The sequence below is a fragment of the Symsagittifera roscoffensis genome, chromosome 1 (genome assembly GCF_963678635.1).
Source record: "Symsagittifera roscoffensis chromosome 1, txSymRosc1.1, whole genome shotgun sequence".
Taxonomy (NCBI): domain Eukaryota; kingdom Metazoa; phylum Xenacoelomorpha; order Acoela; family Convolutidae; genus Symsagittifera; species Symsagittifera roscoffensis.
The window spans coordinates 78,903,376-78,931,086 of record NC_087062.1 but is presented as its reverse complement, the minus strand read 5'-3'; the positions used below and the strand labels follow the sequence as shown (position 1 = coordinate 78,931,086).

General features: G+C 42.2%; 2 protein-coding genes across 2 annotated transcripts in view; one reads left to right on the top strand and one right to left on the bottom strand.

Moving 5' to 3' along the window:
* Positions 1–27,711, top strand: part of LOC134850117 (mediator of RNA polymerase II transcription subunit 20-like) — a 425,236-nt gene that overhangs the window by 73,592 nt on the left and 323,933 nt on the right. The gene's annotated exons all lie outside the window — the stretch shown is intronic.
* Positions 8,853–11,885, bottom strand: LOC134857073 (coiled-coil domain-containing protein 89-like). Its single transcript, XM_063873421.1, has 4 exons — positions 11,594–11,885; positions 11,317–11,521; positions 11,088–11,185; positions 8,853–9,338 (listed from the first exon to the last, which is right to left on the bottom strand). Exons 1-4 carry the CDS (start codon positions 11,859–11,861, stop codon positions 8,935–8,937), a joined length of 975 nt encoding a protein of 324 aa, XP_063729491.1. The 5' UTR covers positions 11,862–11,885; the 3' UTR covers positions 8,853–8,934.

The window sequence follows — 27,711 nt, the reverse complement described above, 5'->3', positions numbered from 1 at the left end:
TTAAAAGTAGCCCCCTCTGATAAAAATGGGTCAATAAGTAATTTTAATCCGCCCAGAGGTCTAACAATTAAACACTAATTTTGGAACTTTTTTTCACAGCTGCCACTTTGAAAACTGGAGAGCTTAATTTGCCTGCTTTTTTGCGAATGAACTTGATTTGCACTTAAAATGAAAATGAAAGACATCCAGATATAGATCACTTGTTTTACCAAAAAAAAAACTACAACAAAAAACTCATTTCGTTCATGGGCAATTTATCTTTTATTTCACAATTCTAAGCCTTACTTTCAAGTGCAATGCGCATGAACTTCATGAAAGTCTATTTAGTAGACTTGTGATTCTTACGAGGAATGCACAGAAGTGAAATTGGTTAACATTTGGTGAAAAAGACATCCATTAGAAAGCAACAATAAGTAGAACTTAAAAATCAATAATTGTTATGACTGCCCTTTAAAGTATCCAAAAAGTTTTCTGATTATAAAATAATAAAATCAAAAACTTGAAACTTCGATTTGAAAAATTGTTCGTACTTGTCAATTCCCCGACCACCCCCCCCCCCCACACACACACACACACAAGCAAAGTCAAGTACATTATCATGAAGAGTTCAATATCTAATAAGATTTTTTCGGGTTATTTAATTTGCGCAAAGTCCATTTGGTGTGATTTTGACAATCATTTCCTCGTTAAACCAATGTTTGTAAATGGCAAGCAATAATCATCCTTATTGGCAATTTAAAACCCACCACTTTGCAAATAATCATCACAGCTAAGAATAATTTTTATGTTTAAGATCAAGACATCAAGGCTCTTGCTGTATGAAAAGTGATAAATCTGCAAAAAAAAGATAATAATTCAAAAACACAGTCGTCTACACATTTGAACTATCAATTGCAAATAAAAGCCAGAGAAGTCCTGATGATAAATTGAAACGAGTGCGCACTCCTTCTCTGCATATTGCTTTGGATAATTTCTGGCCACGATGAAATAATGCAGTCATAATCTAGCCATAAAACTTATCAAAATAAGTGAACTTTTGAAAATTCGAACTGCTCTTCAAATAATATCGACAATCCCTCTCTCCGTGTCATTGCGAAAAATGGCCCTACTGGTAACAATGAACCATGCAGTAATAAGCTGCGACACAAAACTTCTCGTAAAAAGCAGGCTTGTAAAGTTAGGGCCGCCCTTCAGATATTCATCAAAAAAAATTACGTATACCTCCCTCGCGAAACTTGGAGCTCTAGGTTTTTTTTAATTGGATATCTATCGGAGGCAATTTTTTTTCTGGTAATGATGATAAAATGCAGCCTTGATTTATAACCCTTCTTAATAATACTTGAAGCTTCGAAATTGAGCTTGCCCTTCAGAATTTTTCAAAAAAACTTACCTTTTGGTCCCCCGAAAACTTTGGAGCTCTAAATTTGTGTTTTAAATTTCATTTAAGGTGACAATTTTTACTTACGGTGAAATAATGCAGCAATGAAATACCCTACATATGTTCTCGCATAAAGTTGAAACCTTGAAAATTGGAACCGGCCTTGACTTTTTATCACAAATCATTTCGTCCCGCCCACGCAATTCGAAGCTGGTTTTGAACAAGAAATTTATCAGAGGTGGAACAGTCCCTGTTTATTAGGCCTTTAAACTTTGTAACTCAATCAACAAATTTTTGCTTGAAACACAAATTTGCTCACAAAAATAGCTCTGACTTGCTTTAAAACCTGAACGACGAGCAAATAATGAGCAATAAGCTCCAATCTAAAAAAAAACAATTTAATTTTTTTTCTCAATATTTTTTAAAAACACTTACCAAATGAACAAAAAACTTCAAAAATTTTCAGTAGTAATGAAGAAGCCAAAAAACAATAGATTTTTAAGAAGTTTTCGAACTTTGAAAATTTTTACATTTAGAAATTTTTGAATTTGAAACAGTACACTAGGTTAGAGCTGCTTGAATTTCAAGAATTTTTAAGTGATTAAGTTTTTTTTTCACACGTAAGCCCCTCAAAAAAAACTACGTCAATTGATTAATGACATTTCAAGCAGTTTCATTTCCTTGCTCGGAAATCTTACAATTGAGGCCTATGTTGCATCAGTTCTCATACATTCAATGGCTTTGTTTGACTTCAGTCATCTTCAACTTGTCTCATTGAGTAAAAACAATAAATTTTTTCTTTGTCAGCTCATGAGTAGCAATCTCTGGACATAATTTTCTCTTCAAAAAATCCAGGCTCCCGTTTATCAAGCATGTTTCGGATGTTGCTACACGTTTGAGGAAGAATAATTTTATGCACTGCTTTGAAAGAGTCTATGCAAAGATTTACTTTCAGTTTTTCCCGATGGCTTTTTTCTCTACTTGTATACAGTCATATTAGTTTTCATCAGCAAGAACTAAATAAAATGAGTACGCGTTTTTCTCCAAAACTTCAATTTTTTTACTTAACAGAAATTGTCCGCGAAGTTGTGACAAACCAAATTTTTTAAATTTGCATGCTGCACTATGAAAATTCCAAGAATTATGGGTTCATTGTGCTGAATTGTAGACTTCAGCATATCAACCTCGTACAAGTCAATCTCGACCTTAATCATTTTTTTCAAAAAAAATTTCTTTGAATTCTTAGTGAGTTTTTTCATCATTGAACTAATCCGTTGTATGCCTGGATCTATCAATTATCTGATATCCATAAAGAATTGTCTAAAATTTTCATTGCTGCTTTTCTGCTACAACACTTGATAGATGGTTTTAATCTCCTTGTTTTCTAGGATCAGCAACTGGCTAGAATAAATTGTTAATGTAATTTCGCGGATCATCTTGTTCAAAATGTTAAATTTTTGTGAACTGCCAGCCAAGTTTGATAACAAATTTGAGAAATAAGATAAAACAGATCAATTTTTTAGCTTGAAGCTACAATTTAACTTTCTCAGTGAAGTTTTTGATCATTTAGTTCTCGATTGCAAACTTTTCTTGTACTCTCCGATATAGTTTATCCAAGTACACTTACTTGAAGATTGGATGAAATGTTGCAAATTTTGATTTTATTTCATCTGGAACAACCAAAGGTCCAACGGTCATGTCATCCCGTATTTTCACACAAATAATTGTCATTTTAGCAAAATGGTCAAACAGTTGTTGATTTTTGCAGGCACATCTTACCTAGGTTTGGATGATATTTCTGCGAAATTAAACTATAGGCCTAAACGTCCCTGAAAACTAGGCTCAACTTGTACTGCATGAGCAAATCAACAAAATGTTTTCCAAAAACAATACGAAAAAAAAAACGTATCAACGATTGCAACTTTTTTTTTTACTTTTGAACAAAGTTGGACAGCCTTGGTTTTTGAGATTTCGAGACACTGTTTTTTTCCAGTTCGAATTCGTTGAACTGAACTGGGTCAACTCTTCTAGCAAAGAAGACGCTGTATTCAAGTTCAGTGCAAGATTCAACATTGTTGAAAGCCCAGTCTTTCATTGAAGTGTGAAAGACGTTTTGATCCGAGGCAGTTAGTTTTTGACAATTTGCAGCATTGTTAGTTTTCCTTTTTATTACACGAACTGCTAATATTCTGTTCCTTTTTTCTACACCACGAACAGCAAAAACTCTGTTTACCGGACATGACTTACTAGTCAGCGATAAACGCATTGTCTCTTTGCTTTCGACATTCTGGGTAATCTTCTTCCAGCTCTGGTAAATTGAATCAAATAAGCTGGCTTTTGTGTACCTTATTCTGACTTCAACCTATACGAGTCTGGGGTGTCAATTTTTTGCATTGTGATGAGGTATAGGCAGCTTTTGTACTCTACAATAATTAACCTTTATAATCCCATTTAGTATCTTTTCCTTTTTTTTACTGCTGCTGGATCCCAAATTTTTAAATTTGAAAAAAAATTTGACGTATACTTTTGTCATGGTGGCCTTTTGCTGATCCGATGGCCGGTTATCCAATGCCGCCTTTGCACAATTGTGTAATTTTCATTCATGATGTAGTGTTGTATATCTTAATTCAGTCTAATGCAGGTTTATGATTGGCTTGAAATGATTCGTCAAATGTTTTTTGAAGCTACCAAAGTGGGTAGACTTCTATATTTAATAAAGGAGATATTAAGATTAAGACCATTTATTCACGGGGAAAGGACCAACACAAGAGCTGTACAGCTCATCACGGCGAACCGCTGCTGTGCCCCTGTTTGCAATTTATTTTTTGGTTATTTTTCTGGGCTGGGTAATATTGCTTCACCCTCAAGCAACGAGCACGGAACATGGTGGGCCTCGAACATCCGACCTTTCGATTGAGAGGCGGAGACGTAACCACTTAAAACTTAAATCTCATGCAGTCCTTAGCAAGATGGATCGTGAGCTCTTTCAGTTTGTGGTTACCAGAAATTGACATGCACAGGCTTTCTGCAGAAAAAAAGTTTTTTGCCTGAAAAGGCGGAAGACCCAGCAGGTTAGTACTGTCTTTATTCACAGAATCTGCTGACTGCGACTTAATCTTAACAGCTGTATTTTCGTAAAACTGAAGGTTGTAACAGACCTGTAATTTTTTAGTCAATCGAAAACTCTGCCAATTAAATTGCTGCCAAAACTATAACAAAGTAAGACTTCGAAGAGCGCAACGAAGTTTAAGAATGATATAACCTCTAAAAGTTGAGCAATACTGTTTTTTTAAAAAAAAATGGTATTTTAAATTGTGAAACTAACCATTTTTGGCTATCAAATGAACCTACATTTTTTTTAAGAAATTGAGATTACACCCCTCGTAAAACTTAATGGGCTTTTCAAGAGGCTTAGTTTGATATAGTATGGTGAGCAATTGAAACGAGTTTAGGCGTATTTTTCCTTGACTCAGGATGGAAAGAATAATTCTCGTTTGAGATAAAGTTTTGGGCCTGAACTTTGCAAAAAAAAAACAATTGCACCATAATAACTCTGCTACATTTCAAAGGAAGTTTTTTTTCATCACTTTTTGTTTCAATTATTTTAAGTTTCATCACAATTATTTTAAGTTTCAAGTTATATTGATTTTGTCCGGATTATTTAAATTAGCACTAAACTAGCACTACAAAAAGTAGAGCAAAAAGAATTAGTATAAACAAAAACTTTTTGGTAAATTGGCCACACCTTCTACCGAGAACCATTGGCATATTTTCGATGTGTTTTCTGTTCCTTTTTTAACGCTTCAATCGCGCTTTGTCGTTTTCAAAATTTTTTCTCCTTTTTGTTTTTTCTCCTTTCTGTATTCATCTTCAAACTCTGGTTTAAAGTTTGCTCAATCCCTCTAGTATCAAAAACAATTGTGAAAACGAGATTTTCGAAAATATTAGATATTATACAGGAAAAATCTTACCATTTAGTTAGATTCGGGATCTCTTTCGGCCCAGGAGTTCACTTTGATTTCCGAAGAAGCAGCATCACAAATGAATTGGATCTGAATGCAGTCTTTTCACGTCCCTAGATGGCATGCTACGCAATTTAATTTTATTTATTTCTGCAAAAGTAATAATGATGTTTCAAATGAATCAATGGACTTATTACACAATCTGAACCCAAAATAACGGATTCTCATCCTTTGTGTGGAAAGAAGGGTTCTATTATGATTAATGGTGGGGTTTGTTATAGGTCTATATTTCTTTCAATCAGTCATCTTTATCTTAAGAGCAGTCGGAGTAAGGCCAATTGGCACCCGGATTAAATAGCAGATATAAAAACATTTTCATGAGGTGGAATTTTTCAAATAAAAGTAGAGCTAAGCGAGCATTGAATCGGTTTTTTTTATGAAGTGTTCATTATCTAATAAGATTTTTTCGGGCTATTTAATTTGCGCAAAGTCCATTTGGTTTGATTTTGACTCAAAATCATTTCATCGTTAAAACAATATTTGTAAATGGCAGGCAATAATCATCCATATTGGCAATTTAAAACCCACAACTTGCAAATAATCATCACCATACGATCTTTTTTCTCCAGTAACCATCAAACAAAATAGCAATTTCAGCTCTTTTCTGCAATTATGACTGTCTGCTTATTTAGTTTACGACACACCTTTGCATCAAGACGAGTTTTAGATTACACCAAACCCATTATGATTAAACAGACATTTGTGTACAATTAGTGTACTCTAATAGGGTCATATCAAACAATATATCCCCTCTTTTGACTACAAGCACACCCACCGCTCACAGGTGAAAATTAAATTTTCATCATTTCAGTGTCAATTTGTTGCTCACAGTGATGGCTATCAAAATAGGTTTCACATCAAAGGCTATGATTTGACACACTCTGACAGATTGTCAAATTATCTGTTTTTGAAAACCCTAACTTTGAATAGCCCCAGAAGCAAAGCGATGAGTTATTGATTGAAGCTGAAAGAGAGAATCAGTGTATCAGATTCGAAGTTTTTACATTATACTGACTGGGTATTACGCCCTCTTCCATTACCTCCGTATTTGAATTTGAAAGTTTGAAGAAAATTTTTAACAGCCATAATAAGATAAAAGTTTGCATGGTGAAAAATAGACTATTCTGAACACAAGAGCGGACACTACCCCTTATTTTGAGATATCCCTTTTTGGGTGATTGGCCCTAAAATTTCTCTAAGGACGCCTTTGGCCAATATATACTGTGAGGGAGAGCGCGCACCAAAAAAACGCAACTTTTTTGGTCAAAATTATAGAATCTGATCTACATTTTATTTTAAAATGATTAGGACAAAATATGGTGGTATTTTAATTGACTTTTTTCAATCTGAGGCGGCTACACTGCGCAAAAACAAGCAGAAAAACAGCAAAGCGATCTCTGAAAATGCCAGATAATAGCACCAAAAAATTTCTGGCGACTTGTGGATTCCAACTACAGATTTAAAAATATAAACATAGCCAACAGAAAGTTAAAGAAGTGGCAATAAACAAGAATCACGTTATAACTCAAAAATATTTCAATTCGACAGACTTTTTTCAGCTTATTTCAACAATCCAAATCACGGCTGAAAGTGCTTTAAAATGATACCAGACTTAAACACCTCCGTTCTCTGAGTTAGTGTGAATAACCTAGCAGAAATAACAGAACTTACGCCGTAGTTACTTCGAAAAAAAATTCTGACCAATCAAACCAATTAATGCACATTTTTAAGCAAATATAAACTATGCTGCTTAATATGCGGAAAAAAGATTGAACACTAACGAGAAGACGAAAAAAAGGAGCTCCAGAGTTCTAAAAAATACAATAGGACAAAGTAAAAGCCTTTAATTAATAAAATTCGGCGACGTCTCGGATTCGAACCTACAGCCTACTCCGACCTAGCAATTACGAAACTCGCGCACTAACCACTCAGCCAGGTTCGCATAAACCATCACAAACACTAGCCACAAATAAAGCAGAGAACAGATTCTATGAATTTTTCAGATTATAGCAAAAAAGCACACAATTGAATACTTTTATTGAAAATTTTCATTTGCGGCTATGTTAGAAAAAAACGAAGATTCGTACTAAAACACTAGCTGCTCGCTAGCGTAATTAGTAATTATGTCTAAATAAAAACTGTTAAAAAAATGGTCTAATTTCAGATTAATCGACATTTTTTTCTACGAGGATATCAAAGAGTCTGGGGCAAGTTTTAATTAATTATCATCTGGGACACCAGCGGATTTAGGGGGGGGGGGGGGGGGACGTCTCTTCCCAAGAATTCGACCGCCAGCCGAACCAAGGGGTCCCTTTTCTATTTACTAATTTTAAATACTAATTTTGCGCCAACATTATTTAATTTTGAGGGGGAGCGCGCGCCGAAAAAACGCAAATTTTTTAACCCCTTATGCGGCCTGTTTTTTCTTTATACTGAGTTAGGAGAGCTCAAAAAATCAATTTGGTCGATCTAAATCCCCCTCGAGAAAATCCTAGATCCGCCCTAGATCTGGGACAAGATGGGCTGGGACAATTTGACTTGGGAAAAAAAATTACATGTAACCGCGAATTCCGTTGGATAAAATTCGTATTATGACACAACCCTCACGTGTGTAAAAAGGGAAATTATACAAACCGGAGTTGGTAATTGTACAATCGAGATAATGAACAAATTTCGAAAAGAATGTGTATTCAAACGAAACGCGCTCAAAACATGCCTGTTGTTTAAAGGGTCCGTTGGAAATCCAATGCCAGGCCTGAGGAGAGTTCTCTCTGCGGCAGAACCACGCCCAATCAACAAGGATGCGCCGAAAATCGTTCAAACCTCTGCACGGAGTTGTCAATCAGGGCGACGCGTTTTACCAAAGGAAGCAGTTAAACCTGGCTACACCACTGCTAAACCTGGCTACAACAACAATAACAACAACAACAACAGGAGATTGGTCCAGAGAACAAAAAGCGAACTGGAAAAAGTGCTGCACCCGATTATAATACATGTAACCCAGCAAGTGTAAACACGCTAAATGGAAGACCAAGAACCAGCTCGAATACTAGTAAAGAACTATCTGATTAGGATCGTGCTACGCTCATAAAATAGTACCGAAACTCAAACAGCAAAAAACCCTAATCATTATTCAAAATCAAATTCAATTACCACACAAGGTACATGAAACTTATGTATAATGATTCAGTTTCACAGCTTAGAAGAATCTTTCACGCCTTAAGGCATATTTATTTCTCTGCTTTTTTGTTCAATACTTAAATTGAGGCAAAAAAATTCCAGTTTCATAATTGCGTACATCAGTCTTCTAATTAGAAAATGCAACTTGAGTTTTGGCGAGTCGCCAATTGTCACGGCATTGAAAAAGCTCCGCTGGGGCAAACAGTAAACATCGCAATGCCATCACAAAAAACTGTTTGTCATTGATAATTTAAATTTAACAATTGGTTGTTTTTTACATTTGTACAACTTACAGATAATTAGAGTATTTTGCTAATCTACGTAAACATACTAATCAGATAAACCGAAGAATATTTAAGCATTCAGCAACTGCTTCAAATGCTTATTAAGCTCAATTTCTTTGTTCAGTCTATTGTTTCTTTCGTTGACGAAAGCCGAGTACTCTTTTTCAAACTGACTCAATTTGCTCTCCGATTCAGCTGCTCGTTTCCGCAAGTCCTGCACGAGCAAGTCTTTGTCAACGCGCATGGCTTCCCGTTCAAAGCGACTTGTAGCATCATTCAACTCTTTTTCAATCGATGCTAGCTTTTCCGTAACCCGCTTTGTTTCAGCCGTTTTTTCCTCGACTAGTACGCCTCTGTCACGGGCTAGCTCCATGTACTTATCTTTGTCTCGTTTCAGATCAGAATGAGCACGAGATGACATAGTTTTCTCTTCTTTGAGTTCATCGGTTATCCTGGCAACCTCTTTTAGAGATCCTACAAACAAGTAAAATTATCGAAAGATTTTAAACTTGAAATAGAATGTATCCATGTTTGGTATGTTTTAGAGCAGGGCATTTCAAAACAGATTTTAAAAAAACACTTTTAAAACAGTATCATTTTCGGCTGTAATTTTACACAGAAGGAAACTGCCAGAAATGCGCTTGCTCTCAATTAACAAAAATTTAAATCAGCAAATCACCAATTAATTTTACTCTCGCGCAGAAAGATATTTCTCGTCAAAATCGGGGTCACGCTAATTCAAAAATGAGAAATCTCCCTGAGCCAGAAAATTCCACAAACTTTTTTTCGTACTCTTCTTGTATAAATGATTCATTGAACTTAAAACTCGCTGGCTAATTGATAGAGAAACAATATGAAAAAGGAACCATTGATTTGACTGTTCTGACCTATTTTCTTATAAAATACTTTTTTTAACCTTTTGCACCCTGTCTGTATCTAAAAAACTATTTACACAGCTCGCCATATTTGAAAAAACATATATGTTTCTTGACACACTTGATTTCCTAGAACATAGCCAACAGACAAATGAAAAGAACCACGAACGCAAGGAAAAAAATAACATTCGAAAAATATGACCCTAAAGGTGGTTGAACTTCAAAAACAATTTATTATTGAACTTTTCTTGACAAAATCAACCGAATTTGAGAAAACTGATCACTAGGTAAACTTTTGATTCCGCTGAAATAACTGAAAATTAAAATCCACTTCCGAAACTAGAGGCCTATCACGCTTTTCATGACCTTTAAACTTTTCAATAGTGGAGTTTGCCCTTCGTTCAGCAAAGGAAATGAAGTGAGCTTAAAAAAAAATCAAAAGTCAAACAGAGACGAATTCCTATATAAGATAATTCAGAAAATGCCCAGACAATGGAAAAAAAATAAGCAGACAAGCATCGGAAGAAAATTTACCAAACGGTAACAAAGCCGAAAAATACACACGTCGAAAGACGCAATATGCATTTGTTTTCGCTCATCGAAAGACGCAATATAGCCATTAAACCTATCTAATATAGGTCAATACCTATTAAGCCAAAAAAAGGAAAAAATCAAAGAAGCAAAAAAAATTATTGTCATGGAAAACTTGAACTAGACTTTCTATTAAGATTTTTAGCATTTTGTGCGATCCAAAAGTTAGCATAAAAATTTTGTTTTCCCTGCAACGAATCAAAATTAGGTCACTGAGCCGATAAAAAAAGGTCGAAATCATTTGAGCAAAATAAAATTTTCAGCGAAAGAAAAACATAAAAAGTCATGGTTAGTAAAATTACAAACATCAGAAACAAATCAGAATACTAAAAGCAACTATAATGTAAAAAACTAAATACTTCCTGTTTGAAAAAAAAACAGGTCCTGTCAGATTCGAACCCACGTTCTTTGCCACTCCAGGCGTATTCGTTACCTCCAGACCACATGTGCCAGTGGCACAAAGACGAAATTGAAATAATTACGAGCTGAGCCGAACTTAACGTAAATTTCCATTTCCAATAGTGACCATTCTGTGCCTAAAAATATTTACGGGCAAATTCTAGTACCCGATTGCAATACCCTTGCATATGGCAAGGTTAATTATTGTTTTTCAAGCTTCTTGTTTTACCTATCGATATCACCGCATGCCGATATAAGTCGTGCCAAAAAAAAAAAGAATTATACACCCTCAATATACCCATTTATGTTAAAATTTCGTCCAGCTGAATTCTTCAAAATCAGATTTTAAATTCTTTACCATCCAGAGCTTTGTTGAGGGATGTCAGCTGTCGCTCAAATGACTCCTTTTCAGAATTCCAATTGTTTCGGCTTTCAATAAACTCCGCGTCAGTTTTCCTAAAATCATACTGATATCAACCATGTTTCAGCAATGGCGCTTTTTGTCAAATACTCCTTTTAAACTTTTCGCGAAATGAACACGAGTTTCGAGGTTTTGGAATCTTACACATAAAATTAATCAAGCTTACCTTTTATCATGACTGACTGCCTGTAACTCCTTTTGCAACTGTTCGATGGTTTGATTTAATGTTTTAACAGCTTGAGCTTTTTCTGCAGACCGATTTCCCAGAAGAAACCGATTTTCTTCCAAGATACTTTCATTCTTCATACGAAACTTTTCATTCTGTTGTTTGTATTCGTCTTTTATTTGAATCATCTCATGGTGATTAGAGGCTGAATAAAAAAAAAACAAGTTAACAAACCCATCGATTCTAATGTAAATTATACATGCAAAAGAATATGTACCCAAAACATCAAAGTTCTCTTCAAGTAGTCTAAACTTCAACTTATCAGCTTCAACCTGCTCTTCGTATTCATTAATTGTATGCTGAAGACCGTCAACAAGATCTTCGAACACTTTCCGACGTTTATATTCATCATCTGCCCTTGTCTTTAAAATCATGATTAAATTACTCTGCTCATCAATACGAGATTTCAGGAGTCCAACTTCCGTTTTATCAGATGCAGGTAAGTTTTTGCAATGCTTAAGGGCATTTCTCACATTCTCGTCCATATTGGTAACTAGCGAAGTTCCATAGAAACTGAAATTTTGAAAAGGACTTGTTGCAAAACACATACCTCTACAATAGTTTCAAATTTGATATGGCACGCAACAAGCGTCTTGCAAGTGCAAGTAATTCAATGTGCGGGTCCTGCAGCAGAAAAATCAAGGACAAAGAGGAACAAGCAATCCAATGCGACAAATGCGACAATTGGCTACACCAAAAATGTACTGATGTCCCGCTGGAGGCCCTCAACCTATTCGATGTTGTGAAAGGAATCAAATGGTTTTGTGACAATTGTCTTAACACTGTAAAACAACTGATGGCCAGAAACGAGTCCATGGATGAGGCCGTTGGAATCATTAAGGCAACCATATCAGAACTGAAGGAGGATCTCAATAAAGCTAAGTATAATTCTACGTCACTAATAACTTCCAACCCAACCCCGCCAGCACCCAACGAAAATAATTTAGAAATTAGAGTAAATGGAATAAACGAATATACACGGAAGAAAGACGCAAATGGCAAAGATATAATTGCAACTCAAGACAAAATTTTATCTCATGATTCGCATGAAATTGAAAAAGTGCTTAACCACCTAGGGGAAGAAACAAACTGTATCACCGACTTAAAACGTCTAGGAAAATTTGACAAAGACAAACAACGCCCTCGTACTATTTTACTGCGCCTCATCCTTGTTAAAACTAATCTGTAACATTCGTCTACTGCAGTCACACATGAGGCTTAAGAAAAATAGGCCCTATAACCACTGGCTCAAGGGTCAGGGACACTATCTCTTGTGTTTTTCTACCTCAAGAACGGTCGGAGCCAGTTCGGTTCGCTTGTGACATGAGACTACGACCCGTTACAGCTTAAAGGCTACTACTAAAATATCCCCCCACTCTAGAATTAGAAACGTCCCCATACTTAGGTCTCTAGATACCCAAAATACATGAACGCCGTTAAAAACCGGTTTGGAACAATCCGTTAAGTTGCTTTTTTTTATTAGACAGTGGAACTTTGATCCATTTCAGATGGATCAACCTAAAACTCGCCTTACCTCAACATAACAATTATAAAACACACTCTAGGAATTTAAGTTTGTACTCACATAGTAGCACGCTCAAGAAGTGGGAAATAATCCAGTCGGTAGTTAACTCAAGAATTAAATAACGTAACTAAATGAGTCTAATGTTTTATAGTTTTAACAATGAGAACGAGTTTACACTCTAGACAATAGTTTTCTTGTGAACCATTAGGACACTCAAGCTGTCCACCTTTCCACCGAAGGTTCACTCTAGTCCGGTTCCGAATAATACTCCAGTCGTTATAATCCAATTCGAGGGAATGCTCTCGTCTCTGTCACAGATGGGACAGCTCTACTCTCGATTATTATAGTGATGGAAATTGCGAATAGCAATTTCCTACTGCTTTTTCTTGCGACTTTCCCGCGTATGCGACTCAATTGTTCTGAAATTGTTCTGATCTCTTTTTCTGATTTTCAGTTCTCGCGAGAAAATCGTGCATGACAGGTTCCATTCGAAATTTTGAAAAATTAAATTTCACTCCAAAATCAAGTGTTTTTTGCTCCTCTCAAGGTCAAACTTCCAAATATGACCGACTGGCACATACTCCCCGGACTCGAGATCGATGTCCCCATCGCGCGCTGTCTTCTGCCAGTGAGTCCCAGAAAAACCGAGTGTTGCTCAAGATACAGTGCCAGTGGTCATTTACAGAAGTTTGCAGCAGATTTAAGCTTATCTACACCCCAAAATTCACAGCCATTTAAAATTTCCACACTATTGCTAAACAGCAACCAAAATCTGCATACACCTGCACCCTTGAATTTTTGCTTTTCAAGCCAATCATTTTAAAATCTCTTTTGTCCTATTCAATCAGGAAATTGTCATGCAGCATTTCGATTTATATAATAAATATAGTATATTAGTAACAATATTTGCTTTGTTAAAATTTCTTTTTCGTGAATCCAAGTTTCACTCGGATCCACGCTCAAGCCCCCCTTCCCTCTCAAGACTCAAGATCCATCCGATTTGCCCATTCATCTCGTACTCTTCGCCTTGGAGGTACTGCATCCTGAAGTGCTAGATGCGGCAAACTGTCTCAACAGTTCCTCTTCATCATCGGAACTAATCACAATCTCTTCCCAAGCCTTCAGCTGTTCATAGGATCGCATCCATTCTCTCTGCTCCTGCAACCTCTTTGCTTGGTTGGGTAGTGCCTTCACCCTAGCTTCTCGGTTCAAGCAAAAGGAGTTGTGCAGGCTCAAGCTCACGTTCTTCGCCAGGTCTTCCTCTAGTATCGACTCCCTCGCTTTGGTATTGTCTCTAGACATCTTACCCACTCTTTTCCACCCTGTCGTGATCGCATTACGATGGGTTAGCAGGGGTCTCTTGAAAGCTTCCGGCCCAATCTCGGCCTGGAACTGTCGATACTCTTTTTGATGTTTTCTCATGTGATCTTTCGTTGTCATGTACAACCAAGACGTCAGTGTCGCCCGAAACCATGGAAAGTACCTCAAGCGACTCCATACGTGCCTGACTTCCGTCGGTATGGCGAATACTTTGCACGCAGTCTCAAACAACTCGAGTCTCCTGCTGTAGTCTATCGCGTATATTGACTCAGCCGTTGGCGTCGTCGCCTCCCGATACTTCGTTATATTCTCTTCCATCCATCTCAGAGCTAACATCGTACTCACTACTAAGAGCGTCACCTTCTGCCGGTGATCCGGTAGTCCGATCGACCGAATCTCTTCCACATCCCACACCAGGCAAAGGTTCTTGTGATCTGGATACCACACCGTTTGTGCCAAACAGTGGCATGGGCATTCCCCATGAGAGATCTCAATGCTCCTGAGATTACGCTCCCCTGAGGCTTCCAAGAGAGGCTCAAGCTCCATCATTTTCTCGTGCATCGCGTCGTTATCTTCCAGGTTCGGAGTACTTCCCACAGGTTTCCCGATCACGTTTTGTCTCTCGTGATCGCTTGTGTTTTCTCTTTCCAACTTCAGAAGATCTTCTCCCCAGATTTCGCTTAAGTCATCTCTCAATTCTTTTGGTACTGTCCCTTTGATTTTTCTCAACAACTTGTGCGAGTGATGCGACATCCGAGCCAACCTCACGCACTTGGGCACTGAGAAGGCCTTGTCCACCAGTGTTCTCTGGCTGGACACTTCCACCATCGCCATGTGTAGCGGGTAGTGACTTCCGCACAAGTTGGCCATCATTGACCCTATCAGCGATTTCGCGTTCAATGGCAAGCCATAAGCTTCGCTCATGGGAAATCCCATTTCCGCCTCAAGACCAACCTTCCAGCTCCGGATGTGTTTTTGAGTCACCTGCAACACCCCGGGCCATGATTCTACGCTCAACGCCGTCACTAAATGATGTTCAGATTCCAGTCTCTCCAGTGCCTGCAGACCACACATTCTCGAGAAGAATCCGAGAGCTGTCGCTATATTCACCGTGGTTCTCGCGTAACATTCCGCTATTATTTGCACTTCACTTTTCTCCCTTTCTGTGATGTCTTCGAACCAAGTGACCAGGTCTTCTTTTTGAAACGACAGTATTCTGACGCATGACCGTCCATCGCAGATGTGCTCTCCGTTCCCACACGTCGAATCCAGACAGCTACCCGGCTCCAATTTCTTTGCTGACCCGGGGTCGCTCGTCCTTTCGCTTGGCTCTTGCATCTGGGGCGTGATTAGCTTATGTAGCACACTCAACTTCGCCAGATCTTCATCTTCCGTTGGTGCTAACCTCACTCGCTCGGTGGTTTCCTCGATTAGACTCGCATGGGGATGTGGACACCAGGAGGGTCTTAGTAGCTTCCATATCACTCCCAAGTTCGTGGTTAACAAGCCATTTCCACCGCCCATGTTCACTTCAACTCTCTTGTTTGAGCGCGGTATGCTTATCACCTCTGGTGTTTTCTCAAGAATCAGGCCCAGGCTCGGCCCCTCTTTTTCCACCGAGTCTATTTCCATTATTCTTTCTGTCCAAAACTTCAGTAGCTCCGCTACCTCATGGTTTCTGTGGGCTCCTCCAGCTTCCGAGTCTAAGAAGGGATTGTAGGCTATTCCCATCACTCCAGACACATATTGGTATTCCCCCTTCTCACTGAGTCTCGAGTACTGTTCTGACGAGGCCAGGTTACGGTGAACATCATGTTCTTCCTCGAACTTCTTATTAGAGAACCTCCGTACCTCGTCCAGCTTTCGATGGTTCTCTAAGGATAGTCTGGAACCATCTTCTTTCTCTATTCCTGTACTCTGATATACGTTCAAGATGATCGTTGAGACTCTTCTCTCCATGGTTTTACTTCCACTTGCTCTCTGGTGGCATGCCAGGATGGTGCTATCAGACATCATTGACATTATCCATCTCAAGAAACATGTGGCATCCTTTCTTCTAGCCAGGCTCAAGCCTGAATTGTCCCTGGCCACGTGTTGCATCAGTGCCTGATACACCTCTAGCTTCTTGCTTCCCAACTTCAGCCTGTCATACGAAGTCAATGTCTCCAACTCTATTCCCACCAGACTCCAGGTGAACATTAATTGTCCCGCAGTTCTAACGAAGGGATTCGCCATTAGTGGCGGTGCTGATGAGGATGTCCTCATCGCCTCTTCAAAATGATCCTTCAACAAACTCTGCCAGGACCTCTTCAGATGACTTGCCATCTCTATCTTATTAACCTCGGCTTTTTGCTGGGTGGCCCAATTGCGTCGCCTGCGAGCTATTCCACTGTCCAACTTCTTCAAGCAGTCCTCCATTTCCTTCAATGTTTCGAGGGCCACCCACCACGTCCGGGAAGTGTTCCTCGTCTTGTTCCTCTCCAATGGATCACTCGTCACTTGTTTGCCCATGTCCTGATGTGCCTTCGAGATCCATTCTTTGCCGATCTCCACTTCCCCTACCTGTCCGTTCGTTGAACCTCTCTTCACGTTTACCTTCTGAGGCTTGAAGTCTTCTTCTGACGTCGAACTGGCGGAAACCTCTATTTCCTTTTCTACTTCAAGTGGTCTCCTGAGCTCCGAGCTGTTCTTGTATGCCGCCGTCTTGCATCGAGCCAAAACGATGGGCGCCGTCTCTCTCAAGTTTCCTTCCGAAACAGCATCCACTGAAGGACTACCCCATCCTTCCACTTCTCTCTTCCTCTTGCGAGTCTTCACATCTCTGCTCGAGGGTGTTGTGGCTATCATCACTGATTCGACCTCTCCATCCACTCCTTCCAACTCTTGCCTCCCCCCTGCTCGAGCCTTAAGGATATTAGTACTTTTAATCATATTACTAGTCCCAACCTTATCCCTTTTTATATCATCAACCATTTTATCCACAGTTTTTTGTTTCAGAGTAGAGCTGTCCTCACATTTCTCTTTTCTAGTTACTGGGACCTCTAGACTTGCTGGTGGAGTTCGTGATCTTTACATCCATACTCCGAAACCACAGGCTGGCCGTTAATTTGCTTATCGCCGGGTGATCGTCCCCGATGACTGGGCTGAACTTGAGCTGCCTGGCAAAGTTCGATATCTCTAGCAAGAGCACCTCGTCTAATACGATCAGGATGTCGGCTAGTCCATAAAAGCCCCTCAGTGCATGAGATATGTCCGCCCATGCCGCCGCCAATTCTGACTTGCGAAGCCTCAGGTTCGATGGCTCCAACTCCCGATTGGGGACTGCCATTAGAATCCGCCATTCACTCCCTTCTGCTATCAGGATCAAGACCGCGTACACGAACTGTAGGGCGGGTGACATATTCGCGTATCCAGGGGATGTGGTAAACACCACCTTCGTCTTGGACCCGAATCTCGAGACAACATTCTCTTGCACTTCATTCATCGCCGCAAACAACGCTTGAATGGCTTCCCATATCTTCCTCGATGTCGGAATTTCATCGCCCTTTAGTTGCTCAAGAAGTCCCATCGCGTGCAGGTGATCATTCATCCCTGCAAACAACAGCAGCTCAGGTTCGCAGGGCATCTCCGACTTTATTGCCACTACCAGAGTTAACATCTGATTCAATTCAGCTCCTGGCAAAGAGTATATCAAAGTCTCCGGCCAGAACAACTTGGGAGACGTTCCTTCGAAGTCTGATCCCGCCACAATGACTACTCTCGCAGCAGCTGGGTCTGCTCTATCATACACTGCCAGGGTTTTGGCCAGCTGGGTACTCCCACAGGGCTTCCCGTACCTGAGATCTTCCGCCAATTTCGAGCCTTCGTAAGCGGCATCTGGCAATCCCGTTCCTCCCGGATTGAGTAGCTTGTCTACCACCTTCAACTGTGCCGGGGTTGCCAACCTGATCCTGGCGATGCTAGTTCGGTGCTTGGGAGGTTCTGCTATAAGTCCCGGACTCCCCAGCAGCTTGAGAGGTCTGTAGTTAATGGGTCCCATGATCGTTTTTGTGGGAATTCCCGTCAGGTCTGTGGTCTCCATCAACTTCGCTCTCGAGAAGTGCGCCTCATGAGCTTTCAACCAGTCCACGCAATGATGCCTATTCAAATCCTCGTGTGATACTCGTTCGATCCCCAGGGTTTCCGCCAATTCTTGCCTGCATTCCAAACTCTCTAGATCCAATTCTTTCACCTTCTCAGGATATCTCAAGCGAGCGGTCTCCATAGACTTATTTTCCCGTTTGCTCTCTGCCACTACCACTGAGGATATCGCCGAGCTTGGAGGTGTTGATGACGTCACCTCCTCAGACTCCATTGGCGTGGCACTCTGCAATCTGGTCTGGCTGCTCCTTGAGCTGTCTCTAGTGTCAACTCTCGGTCCCAAGCGACTAGACAAGGCCCTTGAGGCCAGGAATGGTGGGTTCGGAGGTGGTCCCAAAGTGAATTGGGCTGTCTCTAGCAGATCCGCCTCCAGCGCATTCATGTGTTCTTGGAAGACGTCGTTTAGCCACTCTGCTCCCCTCGGTCTATCAAAATGGATTCCATCACTGGAGGTGTCTTCAGGGAATCCCTCTTTCTCGATGCGCTCTGCCACGTCCAACAGTCTGACAGGGAGCACACTCTTCCGGTGGATGTCTCTTATCCCCTTGTTTAGGTTCCGCACCTTCTCGTTCATCTCCAAGGCGTGCTGATCAAACATCATATTGTAGGGGACAGTACATATCGTCAACAGGATGGGGTCCATCTGAATCCTCAGTTCCTCAAGAAGGCAGCTCACCTTATCGTGCAGCCTTGTTATTTTCCTCGCTTCACCCCTTGATACATCGTTGGTCCCGACCATCAGGGTCACCGTGTATACTTTGGTCATCCCCAGCATGTCAAGCGTTGCTAACATCTGTGGCGTGGCAGCTCCAGCGAAACTCAAGATTCCCGTCTGCCAGTGCGATCGGATCCGGGTCAACACCCGCACCAGGCTGTCCCCTATGATTAGATGAACCGCACCTTCTGGTACCCGGGGTGGCGCCATGTATTGCACCCAGGCCGCATCATGAAAGCAGTCTCTCCTAGCTTTCTGCTCCGTACTCCAGTCCAGCCGATTGTGCCTGTGGTACCTCCCCTCTGTATTCTTCTTATAACTCAAGATCACGACACTCCTAACCGGCTGCTCCCTCCACGTCGGGGGAAGCTCCGGTTTTGCCGAACTCTCACGACTCTTTTGTCGCAATCTCTCGCCCAGTTCTCTCAGACGCGATGAGCCGCTCACCTGACCGTCACTCGAGGTCGAGGTTGGGGTATATCCCGGCAGCTCCACATCCATCAGTGGGCGTATGGGTTGCGTCTCTAGGCTACGCAAGGAAGACGTTGCGTCATTCGGTATCCAAACTTCCAACCCTTCACTAATGTGTTCACGGGCCTCGCGGTCAAGGTTGAACCGTGCTCTTGCTCTGGGGGCCTCATCCACCTCCATACGTGACTCTGGCCTCGAGCTGGTGACCACTCGCTCCTTCGGCCTGGCTCCCTTCTGTGCATCAAGCTCGCGTTGTCGTTGTTCTATTCTGTCTAATTCCGACCTCAGTTGATCACAATTTGCGGCGTTCTCCCGCACCCTTAACTCCTGTTGATGCTCAGCTTTTTGTATCTCAAGCAACCTCAGAGCCTGGTCTCGCTCATTGACCGCCTGGTCCCTTTCCAGCTGAACCTTCTCCCGATCCAGATTTGCCTGATCCCGATCGAGGTTCGCCTTATTCCTTTCCTTCTGCGTCTTCTCGAGCTCTTTCTTTAGAACACCTAGGTCCGGATATGCCTCGGTCGTCTGTTGCATTCGTGACATCGATGGCACCCTACTCGAGCTCTGGCTGGTGGACCTTACTGTTGGCCTAGTCGGTAGTGGGAATTCCCCTGCGCCATATTCGGTATTGTTATTCAGGCCAGGATTCCTTGCCAAGTCGAAACCCCTTACTCCTCCATCCACATTCCAAGACAACCATCTGGTCTGTTCTTGGTTCGATATTCCCTCGGTGGTGTATCCGATCATCAAGACAGCCTCCGTTGCAGACTCCCTGCACTCACCCTGGTCCTCCAACTGGAGGATGGCATTCAGCATCACCGCCATTCTCTCGTCTATTTGGGTATAGTCCAAGTCCCTCAGGCGCCTGTACAGCTCATCAAGAGTGGGCTTCCTCAGGGCCGCGGGCACGGAGTTCCAGAATCGGTCTGCCATTCTTTGTAACTTCGGGATGTATGTAGGTAGATGTTAACCAGCTCAAGAATTACCTTACCAACTCAAGAATTACCTTACCAACTCAAGAATTACCTAGAAATGTTCTCTTGCAAGTACTTGCTGTAGATTCGGATTATCGCGTGTTCAATCAAGATTCTCTCTTTCTGTTTCTCGCTTGAGTGTAGTTGGATTTTCAACTTTGTTTTTCAAACTTGATCTGAAAACAGAAAGCTCATTAAAACTTAGCATGTCACGTTCCTAACCTAGAGACCCCCCTTCTACCCATATGGTTAAAATCTTATCATTCTCATATCACTTAAAGCAATTCGATTGGATTTCCTTTAAGAACATGCAGATTCATTTTATGTTTTAGCACCATCAATTCTTTCTTTTAAAATTCAATTGTCATGCCAATCACATCTTAAGATCCCTTTACCTGCGCCGCACCCCAGTACCTAACTCAAGACTCCTCCCTCGCACCCGACCTGATACCTCCATGTACCCGACTCAGGCGATGCTCAAGTAGTACTTCTTGTGAAGATGCACCATTATCTCTGTTTCTGCAAAGACCACATGTAGGATAGCATACAATTCCCTCGAGCTCAGTTTGCCCCTGTTTGGGTCGTACACCGGCATCGAGACCTCCACTATTCCTCTTTCAATCATGAAGTCACGTAGTCTTGTCAGTGCCAATATCACGTGTTCGGGATCAACTGTGTTTCTGTCGTTGACTCTCGTTACTAGGAAGCAGAGGTATTTGCCCGGGACTTGTGCCACTGACGGTGGAAGCGCTGCCATGCCTCCCAGTCCTGGCCTCTGTCTGAACAGAAACTCTACGTTCTGGTACTCTCTTTTGAAGTCAGCCTCCAATCTTGATTTGAAACTCATGTCCGCCGTGATGCAGATCGCGCTGGTCCTGTTTGACAGGATAAAGTCGCTATCCGTTATCATGATGTTCTCTGAGTATTCATTGGGTATTTCGAATTTCGTTTTGAAATTCCTTCCTATGGTAGGCACTGGTTCTTCTTCCTCCAGTTCCAATCCGCTTGTTTCCCTCACTTCCTTGAGCTTCTTTATCATCAAATTTTCGGTGTGGGTAAGTCCTACCCCCACTCCCCGGACAAAAATATTTATCGACGTCCCCGTCGATGTAGTCGGGTCTGAATTGTCCTTAGGGATGTCCAGTGGCCTGTCTGTTGCTGTCCATCCGAAAAGAGGGTCCTCTGTCTTCATGTACTTTGCTGCTGATACATCGATTTGCTGAATGCTTTGTCCTTCGCGGCTCTCGTCTTTGACATCACGCATCCACTCTAGAATCCTCAAGCTCGTGTTCTCCTTCCTTTCTATTTCACTCTGTTCGAGATCCGTCTCCAATTCTGGCGTCGAGTAATCATCCTGCGGATAATGTCCACCATCGTCAATGACCTGCCATTACTCTTCGGCTTCCAGTTCGCCTGCGCTTAGTAGTTCATCGCCCAACTTGTCTGGCTGTATCTTATCGATCAAGAAGTCATCCCCGTACCTATTGTACCTCATACCTGTTCGTTTACGATTGCCAGTCCTGGTTTCCTGTGGTGTTGGTCGATCCGGCTCCATCCACTTCGGTACCTCGTTTTGCTCTGGGTCGTTCCAGTCTTCTTCTACAAATGAACCTGCATCCGACTCCACTTCTATCTTTTCGTTGTCGTCCAAACTCAAGTTCTCATTACCATCATTTTTCTCTCTAGTGCCTTTCTCATTCACCTCGCACGCTGGTTCCACCACCAGGTGCTCAAGACCTTCCATGTCTTTTGGTAGGCACCAGTCCTCCGGGGACGGGACATGAGGCTTCAGATTTTCGTAATGTGCTGCTCGCCCTGTACTCAAGCGATAGAACCGTCCTTGTTGATGTACTTCCGTAATCATGAACGGTCCTCTCCATTTCTTGAGTAGTTTCTTTGTTCCCTTGGGCGGTATGACATTTTGGAAGACCCACACGTATTGGCCCACTTCGTATGGCTTTGCTCTTAGTATCTTTTCGTCATATTTCTTGCGTTGCCTCATTTGCGCTTGCGCCGTGTTTCTCCGACATAGCTCGTTTAGCTCTTGTTGTCTTTTGATCGCTTCCTTCACGTATGCTTGAGGTGACGTCCTCTTCCCCTCGTACTCCGGGTAGAAGAATGTTATAGGCATTGCCCTTTCCCTGCCTGTCAACATCATGAAAGGACTGATACCCGTCGTTGAGTGCTGAGTACTATTATAGGCTCCTACTACCTGTGGCAGGTATTTGTCCCAGTCCGTCATGTATCTCGAGCAGTACACCCTGAGCATGTTGACCAGTGTCCTGTTCTGTCTCTCTACCAACCCATTGGTCTGTGGATGATAGGTCGTCGAGTGCGCTTGAGCAATGTGTGATCTCTTCATCAATTCTTTTGTCAAGTCCCCCACAAAAGCCTTGCCGTTGTCCGACTGGAAAGTCATTGGACAACCATACCGCGATATCCAATGCGTTATCAGGTGATCACATGTCTCCTCTGCCGAGGCTGTCTGGCACGGAACCGCTTCCGCCAACTTGGTGAAGTGATCTATTATAACTAGTATTTGGTTATAACCCGACTCCGTCATGCAGATTTTCTGATGGTCTATCTGCACCACTTCATTGAATTCCGAACTCTCGACAGACTTGAGGGGAAACTTCATCTTCCTTGGGTCTTTTACTTGAAGGCATGCTAGGCAGGCATTCACCCATCTCTCGCAAGCTTTTCTCATTCCCGGCCAGTCAAACCTGTGAAGTATCCTTTGTTGTACTTTATCTATCCCCTGGTGGCCCATCTGGTCGTGTGATCTGAAAAGCACCTCCGTTTGGTACAATTGTGGTAGTATGATGAGGTTGTGTTTGTGTAATATCTTTTCCTCATCTCTTCTCTTGCACGCTACCACCCCTTCAGCTGTGTGATAAAGTAAGTCTCTCTTTTCTTTGTAGAACTGGCTCAAGATCTTGTAGCTGTCTTCCTCAAGTTCCCCCTTCTCCTTGACTCCCGAATGGATCCATTTGGAGAGGTTACTTGTCATTTTGTCATTCTTCTGGGCCCTTATTAGGTCAGACAGCCTGTATCTCGCCTTAACGTGCTCCTTTAGCGCCATGATCTGTCCATTCATCTCACCAAGGTTGTGGATGTCATCACTCAGTTTCACACATATCATCCTTTTCACGATTTTCATGTCGTCTTCTGGTACCAGATTCGTTCTGACGTTTGAGTTGCACGATAGTTCCCTTAGTGGTTTTCTTGAAACTGCTATTTTCTCGAGCTCTTCACCACCTCGTACCTCTTGTAATTCCAGATTGTACGTCCCTGAAGATGGATCCGTCTGTAATTCCCTGTCGTGCTGTTTTATCTTCTCTTCCGCCAGTATCATGTATAGACTGTCTTGGTCTTCGCTGCTCTCATCCGAGTCTTCATCCCATTCTTCACGCTCCCCGGACAATTTCCCTTCTCCGGTTTCGTCTTCTTCCATGATTCTGGACCACTCCCCGGACTCTTGATCTAGTCCCAGGTGTTCAACTTCTTCTCTGAATGTTACTTTCTTCTCCCTGACTTTTGTCTGCTCCAGAATTTTTTCGGGGATTTTTTCAACTAGTGATCGCACAACTTCCTTGCTATCAGTGATGCTTCCTTTTGAGACGTCAGTATTGTTCACTGTTTCTTCTCTCCGAAGTATGGTTAGTTCCGGTGCCTCCTGACCTTTCCCTTGGATCACGGGCTTGTCATCTGATAGTTTCTCAAGCAACCTCATTAAGTCTTCATCTACTCGGACCGTTCCCTCCTCTACCTGGATGAGATCATAACCTTTTGCCTTGAGTGTTTCCCTCACGATCTTGGACTTGAGCATTATTCCTATCGGAATCCCTCTGCTTTTCTTCAAGATGGTCTTTTCAAGAGGCTCTTTCGGCAATTCGGGATGATCTTCAATCGGTTTGCCTGATTTGTCCAGCCATATCGTGAGTGGAAGTCTGTCGTACGTTTCTTTGTCCATAAAGGAGAAGCCGTCTTTGATCTCAGGTCTGTCCGCCTCTCTTTGTTCTTGCCTCTCGTAGAACTCCGTCTTCTTACTCAAGCTGTCAGCATTTTGATGTTTATCTCGTGTTCTGTGCTCAATTATCATGTTGTATCCATCCAAGCGAACTATCCACCTCCCAATATAGCTCTGGTCCATTGAGTACGTTTTCAGCCAGCTTAGTGCTCGGTTGTCGACTCGCAGCTTGAAGGGCTCACTGCCTAAGTATGCTCTGTATTTTTCGTCAAAGGTGACCACCGCGAACATCTCTGCTTTCGGTGCTCCGTACTTCATTTCTGTGTCACTTAGGACCTTGCTCCCGTATGCTATTGGTCTCAAGACTGTCTTCCCATTCCATTCTTGTTCTTGATGGAGAATCCCAGAAATAGCGACTACTGACGCATCCGTGTCTAGCACGTACATCCCCTTCTCAGTCGGCATACCCAGTACTGGTGCCTCACACAGCTCTTTCTTTATTCTCTGGAATGACTCTTCTGCCGCGTTGTTCCACGTGAACTTCTTGCCCTTGTGTCTCATTAATTGTTGCATCGGGTATACCTTGTCCGCATAGCCCTTGATGAATTCTCTATAATAGTTGGCGAAACCCAGGAAGCTCATCAGCTGGTGCTCCGTCTTCGGTGATTTCCAGGTTAGGACTGCTTCCACGGCGTCTGGGTCAGGTCTGATACCGTGTTTATCTACCATCCTGCCCAAGTATTTAATCGAGTCCTTGAGTATCTCGCACTTTGATGGTTTACACTTCAGCCCCGATCTTTTCATGCACGCGAACACCTCGTCAAGCCTCTCGATGTGGTCTTCTAGTGTTGGCGTTGCTATTACCACGTCGTCCACGTAGCACATTACCAGGTTGCCGTACTTCTTCGTCACGCCTATCAACGCGTGTGCCATCAGCCGCTGAAACGTGGCTGTTGCATTGCAGAGTCCAAACGGCATCCGTTTCCATTGAAACAGACCCAACTCGCAGGCGAACCCTGTCTTGTCCCTGTCTTGCTTCCTTAATGGTACCTGCCAAAAGGCCGAGCCTAAATCAAGAGTCGTAAAAAATTTCGCATCACCTAACTTCGAGAGGCTCTCATCAATTCTAGGTATGGGATAGGCATCCTTCACCGTGACGGAGTTCAGGTATCGAAAGTCACAACAAAACCTTAACTGGTCGCCTTTCTTTTTGGCCATCACTACTCCACACGCCCACGGTGACTTGGATGGTTCTATCATGTCATACTCCAGTAACGTTTCGATTTCTTTTCTACACGCGTCCGATTTGTGTGGGGTCATGCGCCTCGCCCCCTCCCTGTGTGGCACCGCGTTTTCCTCAAGTTCTATTTCATGTTCAACAAAATTACAACACCCGATATCCGCCTTATGCCTTGAAAAAACCTCCTCGTTTCGCTCTAGTACGTCCTTGATAGCTTCGAGCTGTTCATCTTTCAGTTTGCCCCTTAAATGTTCAATCTCCGGCAGAACCGGTTTATCAGTTTGCATTTCATCTAGCGTGGGTCGCTCTGGAAAGTTCGAACAGCTCGAAAGCCCATCGTCCGTTTCTGACTTAAGTGATTTGATAAGACCTGAAGAATCTTTTATTCTCTGCAATCGTCTCAAGATACAAATTTTGTCCCTGTGATTAGGACAATCAACAACTTCATTTTGTTTTGAGTTTTCAATTGTTTCGTATCGAGTTTTAACTGGTAAAGCATATCCCAGCTTCCTCCCTCTCTGTATCGTGATCGGTATATCAAGGGTATTCAACAAGACACTGACGCAGAGGCCGCTCTTCGTTATCGAAAATGATCTTCCTAAAACAGCAGCGCTTTGACTATTGGGATTTGGAACTATACACACTTGCTTGTTTTCACTTAGTTCATTATAATTTTTCATCCTCAAGCTTACGATTGCCGCTTCATTAGCTTTTAACCTCACTCTCCTACTCAAGAATACCGGTGCTTTGTTTTCATTCGCCATTATTAAATTTACCGGTTTGACTGCGTACCTCCTATCCGGGTTCCGTATCCTGAACATTGCATTATTTAGATCAATCGTTACGTCGAAATTCCTGATGAAGTCTCTGCCCAAAATGAATTGGTCAGATTCATCTAGGTTTTCTACCACGATGAAGCTCATCCACAGGTTACGTTCCCCCAAATTGAGGGCTATTATCGGCGTCCTGCCCAACACCCGAAGGGCCCCTTTGTTTGCAGCTGACAGCCGTATTCTCGAGTCTATCAAGTCACCTTTGTCAAAGCCCATCTTTTCCCATGTTTCGATTGGTATGACGCTCAAGACTGCTCCCGTGTCAAGTAATCCACGTAACTGAGTCTTTTTGCCATTTATGTCTAGCACGTGCCCTGTCACGTCTACTTCCGTCCCGATGTGCATTGCATCTTCTTCAAGCATAGCACAGTGTCCAATCGATCTTACTTTCAAATCTTCTTTCCCTACATAGATTTGTCCAATTAGGTCTTCGTCGCATGTTATCATCGTCTTGGTATAGATGTTGATTCCATCTATATTTAGCATGACCTCGTGTGGACCATAAGCTTCAGTGTACCTATTATCAACACGTACCGACTTGCTGCCCCCTCTCGTGAGTAGTGCCCTGAGCGCTCTAGAAGTCGTTTGTGGACTTATTCCACTCAAGTAGTCTGCATACACGTCAATGTGCATTATCGTCTGGTCGCTCGGCTCGCTCAAGTTTCTGGTTACCTCGTGTCCGCCCACTGTGATTATCGACATTATTCTTGCTCCGATTTTCGATATTCCAAAAGGTTTACCTGTCACCATTTTCACGGTGTTACAATTCCCGGTCTTCATTGAGCCCGTTCTAGCCTCTGGTACTGAGTTCGATCCGGTTAATGCTTCGTTAAAATTCTGTCTTTCGATCTCCAACTTTAGTCGTTGCTCTATTTCTTTCGCAGCCAGATCTTGTTTCACTTTGGCAATTGCTTCCGTCGCCGCTTTCTCATAATTTATCTCTAGAGAGCTCCCGGCCGCGGACTCTAACGCACCGCTAACATGTGTTACAGCTTTCACTGTCTTCGTCGGCAATTCGGTGTTCGGTGCCCCCAAGTTCCTAGATTCAAACTCGTTTTGCCTGTTCCGCTGATTCTGCACCGCCGCTAATGCCAACTTATGTTTGGGGTGATTCTGGTCCTGGACCGCTTCCCAGAACAAGGGACAA